The sequence below is a fragment of the Molossus molossus genome, unplaced genomic scaffold (assembly GCF_014108415.1).
Source record: "Molossus molossus isolate mMolMol1 unplaced genomic scaffold, mMolMol1.p scaffold_m16_p_10, whole genome shotgun sequence".
NCBI classification, from domain to species: domain Eukaryota; kingdom Metazoa; phylum Chordata; class Mammalia; order Chiroptera; family Molossidae; genus Molossus; species Molossus molossus.
This window is the reverse complement of record NW_023425345.1, coordinates 48068822-48094952: the sequence shown is the minus strand read 5'-3', so window position 1 is coordinate 48094952 and position 26131 is coordinate 48068822. Positions and strand designations below refer to the sequence as shown.

Sequence of the window (26131 nt, the reverse complement as noted above, 5' to 3'; positions counted from 1 at the left end):
CGTACTACTTTCTGTGAACCTTGTGAAAATGTGTGCTGAATTGTCATAAAGAAATATAAACACTTTTTAAAAAATGAATGGTTTAGAGTCTTAGTATTTACTGAGATAGGCTGGTTGAACACTTTGGAATTTTGCTATAGCCAAATTATTCTTTAGATGGACTTCTCTACTGCTCCCTGTTGTGAGTTGCTGATCTTTGAACTAAATTTTACAAACAGCCAGAATGCTGATATCATGACTCTTCCATGTTTCTAAACTTATTATTATATTTAGGACATACGAGGCATTGATGGAATATGATTAAGATGATTCTTTTTTAGCCTAAACATTCAGGTTATTAATTCAAAAAGAACCTTTTATCCTAACCATCTGGATTTTTATTTTTAAATCAAATCTTTATTTTAATGATATTCCACCGGACTTGAGAATATGATCAGTGGGAATTTCCCCCCAGTAAAGTACAAGGACTATTTGAGGTAGTCAAAAATAAGCCCTATGACCTAACGGTTTAATTGTAATGCTTTTGTAGCCAAGAAGAAGAAGAAACTGTGGTCACGTTTGACATTTTAAAATGTCACGAGATCATTTTTTAATGAGAATGCCTTAACCCTTGCAAAGCCAAGAAGGCCATTTGGGTGATTTTGAGAAAGACATGAAATAATTTGGGATCAGTCAATAGTATGATGAAATCCGGGCTAGTTTTAATTTTTAGAGCCCTGTCATTTCTTGTGTTCTCAAATATGATTTCTAAATAGGCTGCATGGTGTATGAAAAGCTGGGAGAACAGGTCTTCGGCACCACAGGGAAGCTTGTCATCTTTGGGGCCACCTCGCTACAGAACACGGGAGGTAAGAACAACCAAACACACTTTTCCATACATAATGTTACAGTAGCTGAACATTATTATGTTTTCTAATTCTGGTGTTGGGTGGCCACATGGATTTTAACATAATTCAAGAAGTTATTCTCCTTGCTAACAAGGAAAGTAAAGCAGAGACAACAGTCACTTATATAAACCCAAAGATACTGCAAGAGTACCTACAGCTATCTTTGTGTCTTATTGAAGGTTAGTCTAAGAACAGGCTGGTAACCTTTTATATAGCTTGCAATGTGAGCCTTAGTATCATCTTTCTAAAATGTTCTCATTTTCCTCTAGCAATGCTGAGCTACCTCTTCATAGTAAAAAATGAACTACCCTCTGCCATAAAGTTTCTCATGGGAAAGGAAGAGACATTTTCGTAAGTTATACCCCCTCCCACACCATTTTTTTTGTAAGATAACTAAAATGTTTTTAATTTAAATGTGGGCTAACCAACGTTTTTGTTTTATGGAAATTGCAGAAACAAAGTTTTCCCCAGGCTGTTTTTTGTTTGTTAGTTTGTTGTTTCAACAACAAATTTCTCTGGAGTTATATAAATAAAAGAAGCAGAGAGAACCACTTGAATATGCATTTAAAAGGTAGATTCATCTGTCAGGCTGCAAACAGAGGATGCTGCATTTTCTCAAGAGCCTGAAATTGATGTCTAATTTCTGTGAAATAGAACAGATATGGAGTAGTTTTTAACACAGAATTGGAACATGCGAAAAACAAACAAACCTATTTTTTAGAGAAGGGGACACAGATTTTGGTAGCAAAGTTTACATGAGCCACCCACATTAAAGATGCAGTTGACCCTGGAAAATGTTGCAGCTACATTTGACACATCATTATGTTGTGATTCTCCCTTGTTTAACAGTTCTTGTCCGTCTTAGTTTCTCAGTTTTTTTTCAAGGGGGAATCTTAGAAGCCATAGTTCCTTGTGTTCAGTAATCAGGATTCAAGGTCAAATACAAGAGATAAAGGAGAGAGCAATGCCTACCTGTGGTGACTTGTTTTTCAAGGATATTAGCCAAGCAAAACAAAAAGGATCTTTCTCTTTAAATAATTGATGATACAAGTTGTAATCCGACAGAATGCAATGTGTGCATTCGGCCTTGAAACCACATAAATAATTAGAAGGAATGCCATATTAAGCCAATAGGGGAGGAAAAGAAAACAATATCCCTTCTTCCGTCTCACGGGAGAAGGACAATAGTAAATGAGTAGTGGTTGCATCAGAAGTGTTTGGATAAAACTGAAAATGATAAAAATGTATAGTAGTAAACAAATTAGTTAAAATATATTGTGAAATTTGACACTTAAGAGAAAAAAAGTCTCTTTCTAAGGAAATATGACCTACCCTCTGAAATGTCTTTCAGAGCCTGGTATGTGGATGGCCGTGTTCTGGTGGTGATAGTTACCTTTGGCATCATTCTCCCTCTGTGTCTCTTGAAGAATTTAGGTAAGCAAAATCTTTCCCCCTACTTTTGCTTGTACGATAAAGATTAAGTAACTGATAAATTACAAGTATTAATCAGTCTCGACTTTAATATGGGATAAAAACACCAGTCAGGCCCTGGCAGGTGTGGCTTGGTTGGTTGAGTGTCAGTCCACGCACCAAACGGTTGCTGGTTCAATTCCCAGTCAGGGCACATGCCCGGTTTCAGGCTCAATCCCCTGTGGGGGGCGTGCAGGAGGCAGCCAATTGATGTTTCACTCTCACATTGATGTTTCTCTCTCTCTCTTTCTCTCTGTCTCTCCCCCCTATTCCCCCTCTCTCTCCCTCCTTCTCCCTTCCTCTCTCTCTCTAAAATCAATTTTAAAATAAAAAGCAATGGTCAATATGTGACTTCCCAAGAAATCGTTCTGCTAAGCTATGGAGGGGAGAAGGGCAGTTCTGGGGCTGGTGACAGACAATGCTTATTTCCAATAGCACAACTTCTAGGCTGTTCTGAGAAAAGTCCAAAAATTGGAATTCTACTCATATATACTGTGATTATTTAGACAATTAGATTTTTAAATCTAATATATAGACAGAAAGTTGCTTATATTTATACCCAAAAGTATAGTGTATTACTCTTAAATTATCATAGATTGATCAATCTCAATTATTTGCCTCATTAAAGGGAGAGAAGTGAAAAGTCAAAAGTGGTAAACAACCACTAGGTTACATCCATTTGTTTTTACTTTTTTGTGTGCTTATAATCAGAGACAAGTATGCCTAATGTCATGGGAATTTCATACACCCAATAATGTGGCCACACTGCTGTCCAGTCCAAAGCTTCTAAAATGCATTTCCTTTCATTATGGGCTAATTCCAGGCAGACATTTAAAGTTGTCCCCACAATGATTGCTAACCATAATTTTTGTTTTGTTTTGTATGAAAAATATCATGCCTCTGTAGCTGTTCTACAAGATCTATAAGTAGACTTAAAAAAAAAACAAAAACAAAAACAAAAAAAACAATTTTCTGGTTTCTGGGTCTGTGTCTAGGCTTTTCTGTTTAGATACACATAACTCTTTTCAGTGTAAGTAGAGAAGGGGAAAAAAATAAGTAGAGAAGGGCTCTTCTCCCCCAGGGGTGAGAATAGTGCAACCCCCCAGAGGCTACAGTGGTTGGAGATCTGCCAGGCATTCTAAGGGGAGTGAGGTAAAGATCCCCAGATTCTCAATCACTTCATGTCCTCTGTTCATGCCTCTGATTTGGGATGAGAAGTACTGTGGCTACAGCCATTATGCACACAGTAAGTGCATAATAAAGAAGAATGGATTTGGCCATAGGTATCCATCAGAGTACGCAGCAGAAACCTATGACTAAATTTGAGGGGCTCCTTTTCCCTGACTCCTGGGAATCTGTGTTCTCTAGTGTGTCAGGAGAACTGGAATTAAACACATACTATAATGCTTTTACTTAAAGTCACATTTTTGCCAAATAAAGTAGCACTATCAAATAATAAATCTGGTATTCACATTGGCATGTATGTATAATATTGGAACCCAAAACTATTCTTGAAAAAAAGCATTGCCCTGGCCAGTATGGCTCAGTGGTTGAGCATCATCCCATGCACCTAAAGGTCACCAGTCTGATTCCCAGTCAGGGCATATACCCAAGCTATGGGTTCTGCATACGGGAGGCAACCTGTTGATGTTTCTCTCTCTGTGTCTCCTTCTTCCTTTCTCTCTCTCTCCAAAATCAAAAATACATTTTTTAAAATGCATTGAAAGAAATAAGGTGATGGATGCAATAATAATAATTTTTAAAACTTTTTTTAGGGTATCTTGGCTATACTAGTGGATTTTCCTTGAGCTGTATGGTTTTTTTCCTAATAGTGGTAAGTGCTGGTTGGAATGGTTGGTTTGGTTTTGCCATAGTATAATGCTATGTAACAATTATTCTGTATTTGGCTTTATTTGATAAAGTCTATACTGTTTCTCCTATATCTTTTAATACCAGGTTATCTACAAGAAATTTCAAATTTCCTGCACTGTCCCAGAGCTAAATTCAACAATGAGTGCTAATTCAACAAATGCTGACATGTGTACGCCAAAATATGTTACCTTCAATTCAAAGGTAAGTTTCCTTATCTTTTAAATATAAAAATGGGCATTTTTATTAAGGGCATTATATTTCTTATCTTTATAGTAATTAAACTGTTTTGAATATATTCTATCTCAAAGGGACACAGTACCACTGCTTCCAGATTCCACAGTCCATTTAGAGACCTTTGAGAAAAATACAAATACTGTATTTCATGCTGCCTCTTGACCCAGTTGATATGTAGGACAACCTTCATTAAGCATTTCTGTGAAAATTTCTTTCTCGATAATTATCTCAGCTCTTCTTTCCATAGATCTTTAAAAATAGATTAATAACACCCTTAGTCCACAGCTTCCTATCTGGTGGTTACAAAAAGGGACCCCTCAAACTTCCCCAGCTTACAGAGTTGAAATACAGATGCCATCACAAAATGGCAGTAGAAACTTTCATACTTTCGAGAGACTGTTAGTAATATAGGGAACAGTGGATTGTGGGACCAGTTTGGCTTGGACTTGAATCCTCAAGCAAATTACCCAACCCCACTTGTAAAAAACGAGTATTCTGCCCTGGCCGGTTTGGCTCAGCGGTTAGAGCGTCGGCCTGCGGTCCTGAGAGACCCAGGTTCGGTTCCCGCTAAGGGCATGTACCTCGGTTGCCGTTTGTCCCCGGCCCTGGTCGGTTGTGCGGGTGGCAGCCACTCGATGTGTTCCTTTCACGTCGATGTTTCTCTCTCTCTCTCTGTTCCTCTCTCTCCCTCCCACTCTACCTGAACAAAAAATGGAAAAATGTCCTCGGGTGAGGATAAAAAAAACAAAAAAAAACGAGTATTCTGTTCTGCGTCTTAATGGGTTTTCTGTTCTGTTTTGTTTTAAGAATGTGCCTGGTACAGTGCTTGGGCAGAATTAGAGCATGAGAAATGGCACTTTCCTTCCTTCTCAGCCAGCTTCTTTTTGCATGAGAAGTTATGTTGAGTTTGAAAGTTTTAAAAGGTCGTATCTAAGAAAACTAAATAGATCTTTCTCTCTCTCTCTCTCTCTCTTTCTCTCTCTCTAAATCTAAGGATGCAGCCCAAGTAGTGAATGTGGAACTAATTTTCTTTTTATGATTATTGTTTTGTTAATCCTCACCTGAGGATCTTTTTCTACTGATTTTTTTTTTTTTTTTTTTAGATAGAGTAGAAGGGAGGGAGAGAGACAGAGAGAGAAAGAGAGAAACATTGATGTGAGAGAGACACATTTATTGGTTACCTCCCACACGACCTTGACCAGGACCAGGGATTGAATCTATAACCCAGGTACGGGCCCTTAACTGGGAATGGAACCCACAACCCTTTGGTCCGCAGGCTGATGCTCTAACTGCTGAGCCAAACCGGCCAGGGCCTAATTTTCTTTTTAGATGTCATCTTTTAAGTCTGATTAGCTGCACCCTATTATAGCAAAGAGCAGTAAAATAGAGGTGGAAGTCCTGGGCATGTCACCTAACCTGTTGGAAGGAGTCAGGAGGACAGCAGTGTATCAACCGCTCAGGGTTGTTGTAGGGACTCAGAGGTAATGTATGAAAAGTGCAGTGTAACTGGTCAGCGCCGTATAAAGACGGGTTGTGCTGTGTCTCGAGGGTATAAAATACACTGTGGGTCAGCTGAATCTAAAGCCCCTCTATGCCAAGTGCCCGCTGACAAGCTGGATGAGCTTTCTTCGGAAAGCGGCTCCCATTTTGGGTTCAAAGCCCTCCTAACAACCAAATAATCCAGGGATTCTGAAGAGCTGTCAGATAAATGACAGCTCAGAAATACTGTATAATTTTATGGTAAAAATACCTTTTTAAATGTTTATTTTTTTCCCTTTCAAATAGACCGTGTATGCTCTACCAACGATTGCGTTTGCATTTGTCTGCCACCCATCAGTCCTGCCAATTTACAGCGAGCTTAAAGAGTACGTGTTTTTCATCGTAACCATTTTATAGCTCCTCATCAATAGACAAGCACTGTCTTAGAATAAACAGACTCATGTAACGAGCCCCCGCGGACTCATCACCCAGCTTTAGCATTTACACTCCGCCATTCTTGAACAAGTACTGTATTTTAAGAAAAAACAACAAAAACAAAAAAGAAAAATCAGAAACCTGCAGTATTTTTGGATGTAAATATATAAAGTGCTTACTATTGGGCCTTTTTTTGTTAATCTGGTTTTTCAAATACTGTGTTACTTAGGAGAGTTCAGGTATTTGTGTTGCTTTATGTTACTTATGCTTACTCAGCAGGTCACATGTAATGGTGTTCAGATTCATCTGAAAACTGCTAAATACATCATACCTGATTTGCCAAGTATGGAAAAGGCTGGTAACACAGGCAGAGAGAAATTAATGTTAAGACCACAAACTAGACAAAAAAAAAATTGTTGTTCATTTTAAATTACTAAGATGATTATATGGATTTGTTTTTGATTACTATTGTAGAGAAAACTAAAACTACTTATAAATTTCCTCATGGGTTCTCTTTTTAGCTTACTGTTACAGACTTTCTATATAAAAAGTCATCGTGGCATAGTCTTAAACGCAGAAAAGATATACAATGTAGCTATTACCATTTGAAACAAAAATAAAGTGGATTTCATTTAGCATTGAATTAACTCATGATTCTTTCTCTTTCATATTTAATTGATGTAGGTAAATTTTGAAATATTTACATCTACCTATCTATGGGTATATCAGTGCTAACTTTATGATCCTGTATTCAGGGTATTTAAATGTGTCTTTGGCATCTTTTAACTTTTATAGCCCAGCTTTTAGTTTGTGGTTTTCTCATGTGTATACTTCTCAATTTTACTTGTCTTTCATACTCCCTGTTATGACACAACCAACTATTACCAGTCTGTTATTGAGTACAAGTCTAATAGATTCATTATTTGGGCAGTTAAAGAAACTTAAAGGCTCATCAAACTGCCGGAGTAAACCTGACCTAAGAACACAGTCCTTCATCATCATCCTTCTGTAGTAGTTATTGATGTGGAGACATACAGACTTCCAGGTGCATCTCTGGGGCTATTCAATGGGAAAACCGGAGCCTAAATAACTGCTTTAGCAACAGAACACCTGAGGTTCAGTTCCAGCTCTGCCCCTGGTCTCTGGGGCTGAGAGAACAGTGCTTGAATTTATTCTGCCCTTTTCCTGTGAATGCTGACTGTGGAGATAATATCAAACACAAATATTAAGAAACACTCTCTGCCCTTCAGATGAGAACTTGATGTTCTCTCTAAAGAATGGGTAAGAGAACTCAAGAATTGTTTGTTCCATGGCCCTCTCTCACAGTGCCCGTTAAGTATAACAGAAGTTTTCTGGATCAGCATAATCGCCTGGGGTAATTTCAGCTGGTCAGAGCTGCTCAACCCTGATAGAAAGTTAAGTTAGTATTAACACTTCTGTGTGAACACTGGTGTTTAAATTTGGTAACATGGTTTTTAATTTTTCACACTCTTTTATCTTTGTCTTTAGTCGATCACAGAAAAGGATGCAGATGGTCTCAAATATCTCCTTTTTTGCCATGTTTGTTATGTACTTCTTGACTGCCATTTTTGGCTACCTGACATTCTATGGTAAGTAACTTCTGCTAACACATAAATGTAGGCCATTGTAAATGAATTAGTAAAAACCAATATCAAAATAACTTTTCACATGATACTTAAAAAGCAACACATCTTTCCATTGATTTTGCTGATCTTCTATTCAAAGCACAGTACAATGGTTCCTATCCATATTCACACAGACTGCACAATAGAATAATTACTGGAGCAATACAGTTATTTTTTCCCCTAATACTGTCCTTAAAAAAAAAAAAAAAAAAAAGAGCCCTGACAGGGTTGCTCAGCAGTTAGAGCATCCGCCTGCAGACTGAGGGTCTCGGGTTTGATTCGGATTTGATTCCAGGTCAAGGGCAGGTCAAGACACGTACCTGGGTCATATGGGAGGCAACCAATTGATGTGTCTCTCACAGTGATGTCTGTCTCTCACTCTCCCCCTCTCTCCCTCTCCACTCTATCTGAAAATCAATGGAACCCAGCTGGTGTGGCTCAGTGGCTGAGCATCGACCCAGGCACCAAGAGGTCACCAGTTCGATGCCCAGTCAGGGCACATGCCCAGGTTGTGGGCCTGATCCCCAGTGGGGGGCATGCAGGAGGCGACCAGTCAATGTTCTCTCTCACTGATACCTCTCTTTCTCTCTTTCTCTCCTTCTCCCTTCCTCTCTCTCTAAAATCAATTTAAAAAAAAATTTTTTTTTTTAATTAGTGGAAAAATATCAGGTGAGAATTAACAAAAATAAATAAATAAAAATAAAATAATTAAATTAAATTTTTTTTATAAAGAACATTTTAGGCCTCATTTCCCTGGCCCTTCTGTGTGTATTGTACCCAGCTTTAATAAACATCCTCTGAAATTAAAAAGAGAGAGAGAAAGCACTTTATCAGCATAGCACCTGTCCTGAGGAAAGTGAAAACTATGTCAGAGAATTTCCTAATTGCTGTTGCAAATGGAGTCAGATTCCATTAATAGAAAAGAGAAGACAGAGAGATGTTGAAAGTGAGAAAGAGCAGAGCCGCCACACTCGTGACACTTAACGTTAATTAAAAATAAAATGTCTGGTTTTCTCCTGGAAGTGGAGCCTTGCAAAGATGTGTGGGAGTGGCATAGAGAGCTAAAGGGAATGGAATCTGAGGTGCAGTGAGAAGCCCCGGAAAGGACACGGGGGAAGGGAATCATCTCTTGTCAAAGGGCAGAGCGTTTTCATGCTCTCTCCACGTGACTGCCATTCTAGCTGTGGTTGTCTTTGAAATAACACTTTCTGAAGTTCAGAGTTGAGAATAAGTTCAATGGTACATAACAAAATACTTTTTTTTTTTTTGTAATAAGAAAAACATCCATGGAAGAGAAGAATTATTTCTTGCTGGTGGTTAAATTCCATTGGCACCGTCGCTGTTTAGCCACTGAAAGTTGAGCAGTAGGACAGTTTGAAGGAGGCTCCACCCACCGTCTGCCCACCCACTCGGCAAGACTGGCTGGCTGCACATTGCTTGATGGGCAGCACCCAGTTCGAGAAAATCTAAATTAAGAGCAGTTCTGTGCTTCAACCTGTGTTATTTTTAATCCCAATTTACTCCTAGGATTAATTTTGTATAAATTAAGCATAGTCATTCTGGGTGGCTTCTTCTCGTGATTACTATAGATGCCTTTTAGTTTAAGTTACAATGGACAGGTGGAGCAAGTCTCACACCGGGGAATTTTTCTTTTCAGCTCTATAAATTGTTTTAACTGACAGCCCAGATCATTGTTTTCCTTGCCCTTCAGTTGACAAGTTCTTTGTTGTTCAGTAAAACTGACATTTAGTGTTGTGCTTTGTTTCTTTCCAATACCTTCTTTTCCCTCATTTTAGAAAATGTGCAGTCCGACCTCCTTCACAAGTACCAGAGTAAAGATGACATCCTCGTGCTGACAGTGAGGCTGGCTGTCATTGTTGCTGTCATCCTCACGGTGCCAGTGTTATTTTTCACGGTGAGTAAAGCCTCGGTGTAATCGGAGAAAGGCTGAGGTATCGCCTGTCCTCCTGTCTCAGGAGCCCATTCCAGAGAAAACCTGTTGCAGGTAACTCCTGTGTCACCGAAACTGCATCCAGGAAGGATCCCAAGACTCAGTTAAGATTCTTCAGAGAGAAAGTGGGATCAGTGCGATAGGGTAGACTCTGATGGAAGGAATCTTAATTCTAATGAATCTGTCCCTCTTCTTATAGAGAAATGCAGATAGGATGTTCGAATCTTCATCATACACAGTGAGACAATGTAGAAGGACCAGGAGAGAACCCTGAGCCATAGATAAAACAGAAACAGAAATTATCCCCCCTAAAAGAAAATTATTCATAAATAACATTTTTCCATCTTAAATCAAGCCCCTTGCGTCCTAAACTGTTACGCTGTCTATAAATCACAGCACCTTTCACAGATCCCTGGCCCAGTGGTCAGTCCCTGCTGAGAAGGGTCACGCGGGCCGCTGCAGACCCTTACAGAGTCTCCCTTTTCCTTTCCCGCAGGTGCGTTCCTCTTTATTTGAACTGGCTAAGAAAACAAAGTTTAATCTATGTCGTCATATCTTTGTTACCATCATCCTCTTGGTTATTATCAACTTGTTGGTGATCTTCATACCCTCCATGAAGGACATTTTTGGAGTCGTAGGTATGGCTTTATGACTTGACATTTACTCTACAGCAGCTAGTTAGGAAACTAAAATCTCACAGAAACAATTAAAAAAAATTTTTTTTTCTTATTTTACAGGAGTTACATCTGCTAATATGCTTATTTTCATTCTCCCTTCATCTCTTTATTTAAAAATCACAAACCAGGATGGAGATAAAGGAACTCAAAGAATTTGGGTATGTCTTATGCCAGCCACCTTCATTTGTCTGATTCGTTTTTTTATTTAATGTACCTTATAAGTAGTCCATCTCTACCATCTAACACTACTTTTAGCAGCCTCGAAGGAGGCAGCAGGGCTATAGTTTTCCCCTCTGGGAGGTTTATACATCTCATGAGAATCCTCTCTATTTCCTCACAATATCTCTTCGGGTGTTGCTCTTACTGTGCCTTAGCTTTTGCTCTGAGCTAGAGCAGGGCCAGCTGGGAGACTGGATGCTTGTCCTCCGTCTCTGTAAGGTGATACCTTATCTTTAGCCATACGGGGTAGTGGAGAGGGACTCAAGGAGTTTATGCAGTCCATGGTTTCTGTACAGTTCCTAGTCAAGTACGTCCGTCCTGCAGCTCAGGAACATGTAATGCCTAATGTAAGTGGTTGAGTTAGCTTAGAGTCTTTTTATGATTTGACAGAAATGCTTTGGAGCAACAGACCTGGATTCAACAACTACCTTTCTCTACTGGGATTCTTTTTTTTTTTTTTTATCCTCACCCGAGGACATTCCTCAATTTTTTGTTCAGGTAGAGTGGGAGGGAGAGAGAGGAACAGAGAGAGAGAGAGAAACATCGACGTGAAAGGAACACATCGAGTGGCTGCCACCCGCACAACCGACCAGGGCCGGGGACAAACTGCAACCAAGGTACGCGCCCTTAGCGGGAACCGAACCCGGGTCTCTCAGGACCGCAGGCCGACGCTCTAACCGCTGAGCCAAACCGGCCAGGGCTCTACTGGGATTCTTGTTTCCAGGTCTGGTAAAGTTCAAGGGCATCTTCAGGGTGATGCACTTGGAGACAGTGAGGGAAGCAGGGGTGAAGTGGCTGCCGCACGAGTACCTTCCGGAGCACCATCTGGTTTGCTCTCGGAGAGGGCTTGCCAGCTGCCCCGCAGTGTAAGGCTCCAATCGCACATATTACCCGAGTAGCAGACGCAGATAAGAGACAGGCAGGAGGGATCTCCCTTGTGCATTGATGCTGAACATCATCAACAGGATTATCTCTGAAGCCATAAATCCCAAATTCTTACCAGGGGTTGCTTCACAAGGACAGCGAGGAAAGAGCAGGCACTCTGCACAGCAGTAAAATATACTAAGATCCAAAAATGGTAGAGGTCTGTTGCCCATGAATTTTCTGGACTTCCCCAGCCTGGCTCTCATAACAAAACTGGTAGTAGGAACTACTGAATAACATTAGACAAGGGCTTCTATCCGTTAGTACCCACTGGGAGTTAGACCAGACCCATGACGGTAAACCCATGTGCATCCCGCTGAACCCCACCATTCGCCTCCTCTCCTTCCCTTAGCTCTATCCTCCAGGTCCCAGGCCAGCCGCCTTGGCTCTCACGATGCTTCGTCCTTCTCCCTGCAGAGCTCTCACTGGATAGTCTCAGGCCAAACAATTTATAATCTTGTGTTCTCCAGATTCTAGATTTAATGATCTGGCTACCTGTGTCCTTCATCAACCCTTGAAGTAACTTAGTTGTTGTTGTTTTATATTCAGTACTATTTGTGTATTAGTTTCAGGTGTACTACATAATAGTTAAACAATCATACACTTTACAAAGTGGTCCCCGCAATATTTCAAGTACCCACTTGGCACTGTATGTAGTTATTACTCAAGTAACTTAGTTTTTGACACCTGTTTCCTATCTCACTTGATCAAATTTACTTTGCTTTTATATCTTTTTCCACTTTTCAAACAGAAATGTTTGCCTACCGGTGATGTTAGGTTGGTTGGTAAAGAGTGGTGGAATGACCTGTAGGTTTTCCAAAGCCATTATGTTTTTAAGTTGTGATCTTAGTTTGAAAGAAGTTGTGAGGATACCCCATCAACTGTAGAACAGATTCACTCTGCAGTGACCATATGACCAAAGCACAGGCTGTAGAGGGCTGCTCTGTGGAGTTTGCTCTTACTTCCCCATCTTTGGAGAACCCGGTTCACACACCGTGTCAGAAAGACTCCCACGGCTCAGCGGTGGTTGTGACACACTCCAAGTGCACAGGTAGACAAGGAGGGAAAGCGTTTCTATTTGTTGCCCAGGTGCATGTGGGAAATGCTTGCTTTGCTGAAAATAACTCATGCCTTTCTGTTGCTCCAGGCTGCCCTTTTCTTGGGTCTGGGGGTGTTGTTTTCCCTGGTCAGCATTCCCTTGGTCATCTACGACTGGGCCTGCTCATCGGGCAGTGACGAAGGCCACTGAGACCGGCTGAGAAAAGGAGACGTCCCATCTGCTGCTCAGTCAAGTCACCACACATCAGCAACCACACGTCATCACTTCTTTTTCGAGTTTACAGAAGCAAAGAGAAATTTACAAGATATTTAAAATGGAATAACATTTTGGTAGAAAAGCAGAGACCTATTTCTATAACAGTTCATGTCCCTCCAAGATTTGGGATCAATTTAAGGATCATGGATTTTTTTTCCAAATTTCATGCAATCATATTTCCTAGTATTTTCCATAGTCAGTTATTTTCCACTCTCCTAACTCAATTATTTGTAACGTCATGGTCTGTAAGAACTTTGAAAACATCATCGATCATGTTTATTATAGATTCAGATTCTGAAATAATTTTCCTACTGATGTTCAGCTCACACTATCTGTACCTTTTTAGAAGAGAAAAGAATCTTGAATTGTATATATTTATTTTGCTTTACAGAAAAAAATGATTTCATAAATAATTTGCCTATTTTGGTTAACATAGCACACAGGGGTAATCATATGAGGGTCGCAGGAAGCATGTGATCTTTGAGGTGACTCCGATCTCCCTGGTACGATGCCTGTTCCACACAGAGACATTCTCTGGTGAAGTCTTCTCAGCTGGGAAGGGAGTGAAAATGACACTCACCTTGGTAAATATATTAAACTACACATTTGGGTAATCTAGGAAATGAAGTTTTGTTTCCCTCTTGACAACTTGTGTCAAAATTACTCTGACCTGACTCCATTTCCATGGGGGCAGTCCGTGTCACCTTTATAATAAATTGAGGAGCAAGAATAGTGCAAAAAGATTGTCCAAAACACCTAAGAAAATATTCCTCTGATGCAGGCAGCCTTCAACCCTGCACTCTACACTGTATTGTTGAAGGGGAAAACGTTCTCTTGCATTACAACTCCAGCAGCTTTTCCTCATGTCCACCAGCTTTTTGCACAGAGAATAAGGTGTAGCTAACCAAGGATGATCTAAGTAATTCCTGTTTTATATATTGGGTACTTTGGGGGTGGGGGTGGGGTCTTTAAAAGACTTGTTTTATATCTATCTATAAATTTAGGTTATTACAAATACAAGATTTTTGTATCTTAAATAAGCCTCATTCCTATTTCTTCTCCATTAACAATCCTTCCAGAGTGTTAGAAAAAGAAAGAGAACCCTCAGAGATAGTTTTTGAGGAGAACTTGTGACAAAATCATTGAGGACCTTCCTTCTCCCAGATGAGGACCTTGGAGTCCGTGCTGTTCCTTCTCGCTCCTAGCTGAGAGCTGGGCCATTGCTGCCATCCCCCTGAGCCCCACACAGGACCGAACTGCCTCCCACTCTTACCCCAGCCCTCTCCTGGGGGGGGGGGCATGGAAGCTACACAGAGACTGAGAAAGAAGAGTTTGGCATAAGGTAGCTTGGAAAGCCATGGGGAGCAGAAACCCAGAACACCCTACCCTGTGGTCTGATTGTCCGGATCACACAGAGAAATGTGTGTGCTCTGGGAGCTGGTCCCTGGAAACAGGCCTCGGTGTTAATCTATATTCTGGTTGAATTTCTCAAACACAGAAGTTCACCGAGCACAGACTTCTTATCCTGCGATAAGTGGAATCTAACCGCAGACTCTTGGCAGGGTTTCCGGGCACTGAGCTCTGGGTTCTGTTCCTCGTCCACTCAGATCCCTGGAGGCCTCCACACTCTGGGAGAACCATGGGACTGTCCCCTCCCCTCTACAGACCACTGCCCCATAGGAAAGGCAGACATCAGAGCACCTTGTCGCAATCCTCTTGGGGGAGAAGGAAGGGTGGTTTCCTGCATTTCTTGGTAGGGTCATCCTTGCTTTTAATGTGATGTTCCAGAATTATATTCACATTAGGTCAGAGTTCGGGTATTTAGATATGAATACCCAACCCAATAATATGGATGACACTCCTTTTCAGCAGTGTCTTCCATGTTAGATGCGCAGGGAGAGAAACTAGTTGGCCCTTGGAGGCTTGGCTAGAGCAGCAGGTAATGAAATAGCCAGAGAGTGGGATGGCCCTCCATTAATAATAATAATCATTGTTTCCAGCTATATTTTGCTACTTGCAATTTTCCTCAATTTATAACAATTTACACTCCCAAAGTCAACTGAGAAATTTATCATTAACTCTTGGGGGAAGAAGGATGAGTAGTGATATTTTTGGATCTCTGGATTTTATGTGTCAGTACAAGGAATGATTATCATTTAAAATATATTTATTTAGAAGAGGCACATTGCTGTAGATGTCTGTGATACCACAGGTTTTTAAAATGTTCTTTGTATGTTTACGTAAGTTTGTTGTTGGTCACTGAATATAATAGACCCTACTGTAGTTTGTCAAATATCACTGATTAATTAATTACATCGTTTGTGTGGGATTAGCTGTAAAGTATACTGCTCTTAATCTTCTTGTTCAGAATAGCGAACTGGTAGCCAAAAAATACATGTATCACAAATGTTAGGTAGAATTTAAACAATGCAGTCAAGCACTATAGAAGTTTTTCTGCTACATTTGTAGACTAAAGAATGTTATACCTTAGCCATGGGGAGCAGCACGTTTTCCTCTGGTAGCGAGGTCTCCACACCAGTGAACAGTGCCAGTTTCCTGCTTTGGACTTAGAGCTGTTCTCTGGTTACTGCAATACAGAACAGTGTGAATCCCTGATTTCCGTAACACGACCTATTGGAAGTGGGGGTAGTAAAGTGTGTACAGGAAAGAAATTCCGTCTTGTTAAGCAGAGGAAGCCCCCAATTTATAAGCTGATCATGTTGCAAAACTCTGTCAACTTGATTATTTGCAAACTGGAATGTATTTTCTGTTTTAAGCCAGGTTATACATGGTGGTTAAACCCCCAGATCAGCTAGGGAAGATATCAAACCCATAGTTTAGCTGAAATTGGATACTATTCCAAGATTGTTAAAGAATCTAACCACTAAATATAATATTGTTTCTAGGGGTATTTGTTCAGAGTTGCCAAGAATGTGCCATTCCTGTTGGTGGAATCTGGATTGTCCACTGCAGCCACACGCCTGCTGGATGGTGGGCCTACCCTCGCCACCAGTTACAGGTGACCAGAGTGGCCTACAGCAGGGGAGGGGAAGAGTAAGTCCGGGGCCACCAGAGAACCTAGTGGTAGGAGGAGTGTGAAGGAGGATCAGGGGGCCTCTTGTGAGTTGTAAACCACCAGGAACCATCCTCAGCTGATACCTTCTTTTCTCTGGAGGTCACAGGCTTGGTCTGCCTGCTCCTATTTGTGGGACCTTTTGCTCCTATAGTTCATCCCCTCCCCTGCTCACAACACACCCACAAACGATGTTGCTTCATAGCCTCTCCCACATGCCAGTCATTGGAGCCAGCATTCAGCACATATAATGGGTTTAGAGCTAATAAACGGTGGCTTTACTGTCCCGTAATCATGTTTTTTACATGGGCAAGGGGATGGTCACGGGGCTTGGAGTGGGCAAGGAACTGGTAGGATTCTCGATATTTCAGAGAACATCACAGTTACCCCAGAACTGACTTTTTTCTGGAGTTGGACTCAAGCCTCTAAGCCAGTGGTTCTCAAAGTGTGGCCCCCAGACCAGCCGCGTCAGCATTACCTGGGAACATGTTGGAATGCACACGCTCAGGTCCCACCCCAGACCCAGTGAAATCAGACGCTGGGGGGTTGGAGGAGCAAAAGGTGTTTTAACAAGCCCTCCAGGGGATCTTGATGCACATTCAGTTTGAGCACCACTCTGAGCCAGTCAGTCTCTCCTTTGTTCTCCCCATTAATCCTACCCAGAGGATGGTTCATAGGACTCCTGGGACGAGAAATGGGAAGAAGAACTTGGGGAGCGGAGGAAACAGCCTCAGCAGCAGAGCCTCCTCCCCCTTCCCGTTGGACTGGCTGAGGCAAGTGCTGTCTGGCGGGTGCTCAGTCTGCTGCAGGTGCTCGGTCTGAGGCAGGTGTTCAGTGGTCAGAGAAAGCTGCCTGTACTCTGGTCCAGCTTTGGGCTAAGGCACAATAAGTTCACATTTTTTAGAGCTGTGAAGAAAGTGAAGTGTTACTGTTTTTTGGTTTTGGGTTTTGTTTTGTTTTGTTTTTAAGGGGAATTAAAAGAATATACCCTTTGTAAATGCAACCTTTGAGGAAATACTGAGTTCAAGTCGGGAGTAAATTCTGCAGAATGTTTGGGTTTATTGTGTGGTGACCAATCCTGCCCTCTTTTTAAAGTGAATTCTCGACTGCAAGGTCTGCACTGACTAAGGAGCTATACACTACTTTGAAAAGGATGTAGAACTCAGCTCCATTTCAGTCTATCAGAATACTGATGGCATCATTAAGTGGGGTGGGGAGGAGGTCAGTGATATGATCAGATATTTGATTTTATGTTTTAGAGCAAAAGCCATTAGTTTCTCTCAGTTTATCATTGTAAAGGGCTTGAGGCTTAGAAAGGGCATAACATAAGCCTGAAAGGATATAATTCCCCCATTCCAGTTCACAGTAAACTTCTAGCCACTTTCAAAATAAAGAAGATACAGGCTACAGCTTTAGCAGTGCTAACAAGTGATGTCCGTAGGGATGGCAGATCTGAGAATCCTTTAGCAATAGAACATACTTCCTCTAAAATACAGTGAATTATTTATGATATGAAGCTTTCAGGTGCAAATTGGGGGTGGGGTGGCTAACAACGGAAAAATATCACCAAATCTAAAAGAGAACGTTCTTGGAAAATAAATAAAATTCACAAGGCTTAGACGTTCTCTTTTGGGGTTTTCTTGGAGGAAGGGCTGTGAAACTGGGCGCATCCGTATACAGGCTTGAATTTATGTTTTCAAAAGGAAGTATCTATGCAGCTGAGGCTTATTGTAGGAAATAGTTCATTTGTATGTAAATATACTGTAAATAAATAGGAGGCTGTATATTTTTGCAGTTGTTGATCCACACTGAAATAGAAGTCTCTAGCATCTGCATATCAAGAATAAAAGTTTTCTTAGATATTAGTGGTTTTGTTTGGGAATTAGAAAGTTTTACATTCTCTGCCAGGTAACATACTCTCAATATAAACTTGGAAACTAAAAATCTTACTTAGTTGTTTAGAAAGAGAAGTCTGAGAAATACTTGTGTTGATTTCATTAAGATCAATCATTTAAAAGATATTAAGATCAATTATTAAAAAAATAGTCCTCTGAGCTACAACTAAGGAATATTTAGACTCAAATTATTGTCGTATAGAAATAGATATACCCAAATGACAAACTGTTTCTTCATAATGCTCTTTCATTGTTAATACTGAGACCACTGCACAGTGTTTATCACAATAGAAGTTGGGGAGGAGATTGTGGGGTTTCTTTTCAAAACTGAATTGCTGCATTTCCCAAACTTTGGGATCTTTGAAAAGAGGAAAGAATCTGAACATAAACGAGGAGCACAAATTTGAAGAAGGAAAAAAACATTATTTTATCAAGCTTTTGAAAGTCTTGCATGCTTGCCTTTTTTCGGTGTCGATGCCAACATAGACTGTTTAAGTCATTTTCTCCCCCAAACACTTCAATCTTCACCATTGGTATGTAATCCACTCGCTGGAGTCCAGTGCATTTCAGACTTCATCTAAGTCCAGTACATGTGGCACGCCACTGTTATATTCATGTAAAAACTGTGTACATGGATTTTAGAGGTATGACTTTAGTGAGTCACAAGTCACCAAACTTTGCTATTCATGGTTAATCGAATAGAGATCCCCCCAACCCCCAGGATGTGGTGTAAATAAAGAAATGTAAGAGATTCTGTTCTATAACTGCTCTATTAACATAGTTTTTAAACATTAAAAACATGAACTAAAAGTATTTATGAAGTTTGTGTTCATTCCTTTGGGATGCAGTACTCAAAGAGGGGCTCATTTGAGTACTTACCATACACGCTATTCAGGACTGTTGGAGGCAGATTCGCACACATTTGTCAGTGTTCTAGGACACTGGGAGCTCATGGAAGCTTATATTTAAAATATACTTCTCATGTGTGCATGAACAAAGGTCGTGGACAACAAAGCTGGGGACAGGGTGGGGAGGGAGGGGGAGGAAAAATCAGTGGGGGAAACAGGAGAAACATCTGTAACAAAATAAATTAATTAATTAAAAAAGAAATATACTTCTGATAGTAATCTATCTGGTCTGAAACATCACATATTTCTCCTTCATAATCAGAGTAGGTTGAACATAACATTTGAAACTCAAGGTCATCTTTACAAATATCACTTTCTGTGCTGTGTTATAGGAGGGACGCTCATCTTCCTCTACCCCAGCGGTTCTCAACCTGTGGGTCACGACCCCTTTGGGGGTCGAACGACCCTTTCACAGGGGTTGCCTAAGACATAACAGTAGCAAAATTACAGTTATGAAGTAGCAGCAAAAATAATTTTATGTTTGGGGGTCACCACAACATGAGGAACTGTAATAAAGGGTCGCGGCATTAGGAAGGTTGAGAACCACTGCTCTACCCGCATGAAAACCAACCACACAATAGGAAATTCTATCCGCATTTCTATTCATCCAGGAATGATGGAGGCGGAAGCTTCTGCAGCCGGGCCTTTTCTTGTCCATCACCAGCTCCATCCCAGAATCTTAGGGAAGTTTCATCAGACCAGCAAATGGCCGAGTCTATATCCAGATTCCCCTTGTGGAGAGTGTTAGTGCAGGAACAACTGGGCCTTTGTGGCACGACTGGGCATGCAGCCTGTCTTGACTCTTAATGAGCTGCCCAGGTGGCAACCCATTCTGCAGGGCTACATCATGGGAATTTGGGGCACAGGAGTCCAAGCTGTGTACTCCAATCTAGTTTCATTAGCAATACAGCTGATATTTTTTATCCTATGTGCCTCCTGCTTGTATTTCTTTTTCTTTTTCTTTTTCTTTTTCTTTTGTGGTACGTGCCTCTAGCGGGAACCGAACCCGGGACTCTCTGGTCCGCAGGCCGACGCCGCTCCAACCACTGAGCCAAACTGGGCAGGGCCTGTTTGTATTTCTTAATTGACCAAAACTCCAGGGGCAAGGGTGTGAGTCATTATCACTTTCAAACCCAAGCAGTTGTAAAAGTGCATACATCCGAAGGCTACTGCGGGGTTTGCTCTAAATCAAAAGGTCCCTAGTCCGGCTGTGCTTTTGATGGCTCTGACTTCTCCCACTAAGGCTTCCATGAGTGTCTGTTAATACTGTTCCACTCTGCCCTGTTTCACAAGTAATTGTCCGGGTAAGGGTTTTCTCCTCCTCCCCTATGGAACAAACTGTGGACTTACTGATAACTTTGCAACTCAGAGGACCTGTTCACCTAGTCTAGACTTATAATTGTGTTCTGCCTGATTGGGATAGTCTGGGAGGGGTTAATGAGGCCCAGATAACGAGGCCAATTTTTTGTTTTCCTTTCCAACGTTTTACCTTTCATTAGTTTCGATTTTAGACTAAACCGATTGGCTGGGTGATCTGTGCTTCAGTGGGGTCAGTGCAACATCAAAATTACCTGTCAAAGTATCAAAATGTATGATAAAGCTGTAGCACTTAAAACAAATTTATACAGATGTGGAAATAAATAGAACAAAATAGAGAACATATGCATAAAAGGCCCAAATAACACCAGAAAAGTGGTCTTTCAAATCAATAGGGAAAACAAGGGTTCCTCAATGAATGGTGAAAAAAATGACTAGCTTTTTGAAGAAAATAAAGTTAGATCCCTATTTTATCCCTTATATCTAGAGAGAGTTCAACTATGTTAAAGACTGTAAACATGACACAGGTAAATATAGCTTCTTTTTTTTTTTTTTTTTTTACAAATGTAAAGCTATTACTATCATATAATGTAGTCATGTGTCAAAAATTTTATTTAGCTCATTATTAATGAAGAAACAAGATGTTTAAAATGGTTCAAAGGAGAATTCAAAGAACAGGCACATAAATGAGCAATCAGGGAGGCGGAAATGAATTTCCTAACAGATGCAAAACTGCCCTTCTTCACAGGGGGTAATTAATTGCATCTTGCCAGACAAAATTTATTGCTTTCTGGGAAATAATAATTTCAATCTCTATTATTTTCCTACAATTTACAGAATTACAAAATAGCTCAAAAACCAAAAAAAGTGGTGGAGGGATGGGGGGGATCAGGGGGGTTGGCAAAATTTGTATAGAATCAGATAATCCAGAAGGTACATCTAGTATTGCATAAAAAATACACCCAGTAATCTTTTTTGCTTTTCAAATGTTTTCCATTTTCCCCCTTTGTCAAAATAAAGCTTCTAAGATTATTCTTGGTCATAGAAAAAAAAAAAAGGCTGGTCTTATTAGGTCTGGCCTGGTTATTTGCATAGTCTCAACAAGTGATAATTAATCTATAGGCTTCTTTGTTTTGTTTTTTATTATATACTGGTAGAAATAAAAAGTTCTTGTTGAACCTATGCAAATAACAATATTGCTGTCAAAAGGTAAGGAAACACCGATTTTTTAAATTTGGGGGGCTGAAGGGAAATTCAGTAAGAAGTAGAAAAAAAAAGTTTAACTTCACTTTACAGAAGTAGAGTCCACTGAATTGTAGGTTAAAAATAGCCTAAGAAGAAAAAGAAATGTTCCCCTAAATATCCAGAAAATAGAACATGAAAACAGCTTCAACACAACCACAGTAAAATTTCCTTTATCTGCTGATTCCCTCCTGTGTAATTCTGTTCTGCTAGATCTTGGTTTAGCATTCTGCTTTCATCAAGTTTTCTGCTTCTGGACTAAAGAGTCCTGTAAATCCACACTCACTCCACAGGTACAGCTTGACAGTTGTCTAAGTAACGTCAGCTCAGAAGTTTATAACAAAGAGTCTATTCTTTGAAATGTCCTTAGTTGAATGTACTTGGCACAGTCCTTTTCATTGAGACTCTGAGGCTGTGCGTCTTCGCTAAAGAACTGGAATCTGGCAGGTAGCTTATAGCATGCCTCAGGTAGGTTTCAGGAAGCAGACACCTACTTAACAATGAAACTGACAGGCTGTGGTTAATTTACTAGGTAATTAATGGTTACACATTCAATCACAGGCATGCATTCTCTCATAGGTGTCTTTCCAGATAACCTTGAAGCTCTGTGTAGTATTCCACTGAAAGGAATCTTTTGTGCCCATTTCAAAGTCTTTCACAATGTTGCTGTCATTCACTATATATCAATATCTCATATACAGGGTGGTGCAAAAGTAGGTTTAAAGTTGTAAGTACACAAAGCACAGAATTTATTCTTGTACTATTATTTATTCATTATGGCATTATTTTTCATACAAACAACTGTAAACCTACTTTTGTCCCACCCTGTGTGTACTATCTTGGAGAGGGGAAGGCCTTTCTTGGTATGAAACAGGAGTCACAAGGGAAGTAATGGATCAATAAATATTTTAATACTCTGACTTACTAAAGTGCCAAAGTGGGGGAAAAAAATCCAAAAAGAAACAAAACTAACATTTTTTTTTTTTAAATCCTCATCCGAGGATATTTTTCTGTTTATCATCAAATAGACTGGGAGGGAGGGGAGAGGGAAAGAGGGAGAGGGAGAGAGACAAACATCGATGTGAGAGACACATTGACTGGTTGCCTCTCCTGCAAGACCCCGACCAGGGCGGGGGATACATGCTCTTGACCGGAATCGAACTATTGGTCGGCGCGCCAACGCCCTAAACACTGAACCAAACCGGCCAGGGCAAACCCAAACTAACATTTGCCACACATATGTTGCAACTGGTACGACCTGACTCTTGAGTTTTACGTCAAAATTATTCCAAGGATTCCTGTGTCTAATTACCAAGATGCCAATGTCCAAATTGCCCATGAACTCTTAAAACATTTGACTTGGAGATGCCTGCTTCCGAACTCCAGGCAAAGGAGAACCAGCTGGTGGATTAATCAGTCCCCGGGGGCTCCGCTCTGCGCCGTGCTGCCTGCCGCACAGAGCCACTGCTGGACACTAGCTCTGCACGATGTCACGTCTGTGTCCAGGGCTGCAATCCTGCCCTCGCAGGCCCACAGCTTTGTGACAGAAGTGAGGGAGGAAAAATGACCCTAATCCACCCAGTGCTGTGGTGGCTGTCACCTCAGGAGCCCCAGCGAGGGTTGTTCCCACGGCAGCGCTCCAGGCTGCCTGGCTCACAGGGGGTCCAAGGCCGGCTGCACCCTGGGGCCTTTCACTGACACTGACCCCGGTTCTGGACTTTAGATGCCCCTCATTCTGAGTTCCTCTTTGCATCTCACAGGACTGTTTCTGCCCCTTTCTGAGATCATCTCAATCTACAAGAGAGGTTCTAAAACCAGTAAGACTCAAAGGGAAGGAATGGATGGGAGACTTAATACTACGTTCCCTGATGCCTCCGTCAATTCGCCCCACCCTTTCAACAGCCATTGTTGCAATACTCCAAAGGCTGTTTGGCTTTGGACAGTCATTAAACCACAAAAATGTTCTAGTTACATCCTTCCTTTGGGGTGATACCTGCCTACTTGGCTCCTATTTAGAACTTAAGAGGGGCCATTTGATTGATGTTTCCTTGTTTAAAAGTGACAAAATTGTCTTGTCAAAGAAGCACCTAGAAGCTTCAAGTTCTGCCTACACAGTCCTTGGCTACATAGCATAGAGCTAATCTCCTTAACAAGTTAAGAGCTTTTAAAAATTACTAAGAAAGAAACTGAAAACCCCATAGAAAAATGGGTTTCAAAAACATAAAGGGAAACAAATACATAGAAAGATGTTCAATCTAACAAAAATCTAACTCATAAGTATATAAATGCAAATTAGAACATCCATGTATACCTTTACATTTTTTCCCTTTCATATTGGCATAGATTATAGTTCTGGTAGAAATGTAAGAAACAGCCATTTTCATATGCAGCTGATGAGAGTACAAATTGTTGCAACTTTTTTGGAGAGAAATTTGGCATTATCTACTAATATTATAAATGCTCTTTACTTTGCCTCAGCAAGTCCATGTCTGTGAAGTTTTCTAACTCACAAGAAGGTACAGAAATGTAGGGTGTCCCCAAACTATGTATATATAACTTTGAATAATCATAAATCCAGTGTTTATTAAAATACATTTCATTTTAAAATGTAGTAGAATCTACAGACACCCTGTATACATTTTTTGGGACACCCTGTCAGATTCTCTTATCTTTTTATCTAAATTTGGACAGGCCTCTCTTCGCTTACTGTTTCTGTTGTCCTTTGTGCTGTTTCTTAGAAGAAATCTCTTCTCTTTTCTTTTTTTTTTTTTTTTTTAATCTTCACCCGAGGATATTTTTCCATTTTTTGTACAGATAGAGTGGGAGGGAGAGAGAGGAAGGGAGAGAGAGAGAGAGAAACATCGATGTGAAGAGACACATCGAGTGGCTGCTACCCGCATGACCAACCAGGGCCGGGGACAAACTGCAACCGAAGTACGTGCCCTTAGCGGGAACCGAACCCGGGTCTCTCCGGACCGCAGGCCGATGCTCTAACCGCTGAGCCAAACTGGCCAGGGCTCTTCTCTTTTCTCAATAAGCTCTTGAACAGTCTTTATGTTAACACTCCTCCCAACTAAACCTAAACCCAGTCCCTATTTTCCACATACAGGCTCCCAGTTAGCCTAGCTCCATACCACAGATAGAAACTAGAGACAAGTCTTGATGTTATTCATCAGAAAACATTAATTGATAGATCTCTGTTCAACCACAACTTGGTTCTTCATAGGTAGTTCCCAAATGGTGGTGGGATGGTGGTCAGTAGATTTTATGTATTTCATGAATTTATGATAGCTTTAAAAAATAATTATGCCATGTTCCTTCTTCGGGGCAATTAAATCATAATCTATCATGGCACAGCCAGAGATGTTTTAAAAATTATCGAAAAGTCTCAGCCAGTGTGCTTCACTAGTTGAGCATCAATCCATGCACCAAGAGGTCACTGGTTCAATTCCCAGTCAGGGCACATGCCCAGATTGTGGGCCCGATCCCCAGTGGGGGACATGCAGGAGGCAACCAATTGATGTTTTCTCTCATTGATGTCTCTCTCTCTCTCTCTCTCTCTACTTTTCTCTCTAAAATCAATAAAGAAAAAAATATATATATAAATTATCCAAAATTTAGAAATAAATTAGGATCTAATATTGGACTGGGACATTATTTGTCAATGCTAACCAAGTATTCTTTAATCATCTAGAGCAGCAGTTCTCAACCTGTAGGTCATGACCCCTTTGGGGGTCAAATGACGCTTTCATAGGGGTTGCCTAAGACCATCAGAAAACACATTTTTCTGATGGTCTTAAGAACCGAGACACCGCTCCTCTATCCATCTCCAGGCGGACCCACCCACATGCAGATACACCCACATACTAGTACCCAGCATGATGACATCATCATGCCAACCCCATCACATACACCCTGTACAACAACAAATACAGGTGTATGTGACAGGATTGGTGCCATAATGTACTTATGTGGACCAGTCACATGTGTAGAGAGCAGCTACTGCATAGAAAGCAGCTACTCTGTTAAAAGCAGCTAGTGTGTTGAAAGCAGCAATATTAGAGGTAAAATGACACTTCATGAATTATAATTACTGGCTAAATGTAAAATCATGTACTGTAAAATATCAACTACTGCAAAATATATATATATATATATATATATATATATATATATATATACACACACACCATGGGAACTTAATCTGGATGCTGATCAGTCTTTTTATATTCAGTTGTGGTTGATGTGAATACTGCCCCCTTGTGATAGTAACAGGTATGTAAAAACAACAACAACACAGAGAATGGTAAATCATAGGAAACTTTAATGAACTGTATTGACTAAACTATGCCATGTATCATCTTTTGTATTACGGAAGCTATTGTTATATATTATTTTCATTAGCAAACCATCCCATGACAATAGATCATGTAGAGAAGAATGTTAAGAAAAGAAAATATAGTGAGGATTTTTTACAGTATGGTTTTACCTCAATAATTACAGCAGGAATTGAGAAACTGCAATGTGTTATTTGTTGTGAAGTTCTATCAGCCGAATCTATGAAGCCAAACAAACTAAAATGCCATT

The 26131-nt window shown here is 40.5% G+C and overlaps 1 protein-coding gene across 6 annotated transcripts in view; it reads left to right on the top strand.

Annotated features, from left to right (window-relative positions):
* The window catches only part of SLC38A1 (solute carrier family 38 member 1), a 66259-nt gene extending 47308 nt beyond the window's left edge, over nucleotides 1-18951 (top strand). For 4 of the 6 annotated variants that reach the window (XM_036250938.1, XM_036250940.1, XM_036250939.1 and 1 more), the window contains 11 exons: nucleotides 756-848; nucleotides 1157-1238; nucleotides 2239-2321; nucleotides 4133-4191; nucleotides 4314-4430; nucleotides 6249-6328; nucleotides 7887-7987; nucleotides 9820-9938; nucleotides 10471-10612; nucleotides 10712-10809; nucleotides 12942-18942. In XM_036250938.1, coding sequence (XP_036106831.1) covers nucleotides 756-848; nucleotides 1157-1238; nucleotides 2239-2321; nucleotides 4133-4191; nucleotides 4314-4430; nucleotides 6249-6328; nucleotides 7887-7987; nucleotides 9820-9938; nucleotides 10471-10612; nucleotides 10712-10809; nucleotides 12942-13043 — 1076 coding nt within the window. In that variant the 3' untranslated portion in view covers nucleotides 13044-18942. Of the gene's footprint in view, nucleotides 1-755; nucleotides 849-1156; nucleotides 1239-2238; nucleotides 2322-4132; nucleotides 4192-4313; nucleotides 4431-6248; nucleotides 6329-7886; nucleotides 7988-9819; nucleotides 9939-10470; nucleotides 10613-10711; nucleotides 10810-12941 lie in introns of all 6 variants that reach the window. The other 2 variants (XM_036250941.1, XM_036250942.1) reach the window with 1 other exon arrangement.
* The last annotated feature ends 7180 nt before the right edge of the window (nucleotides 18952-26131 follow it).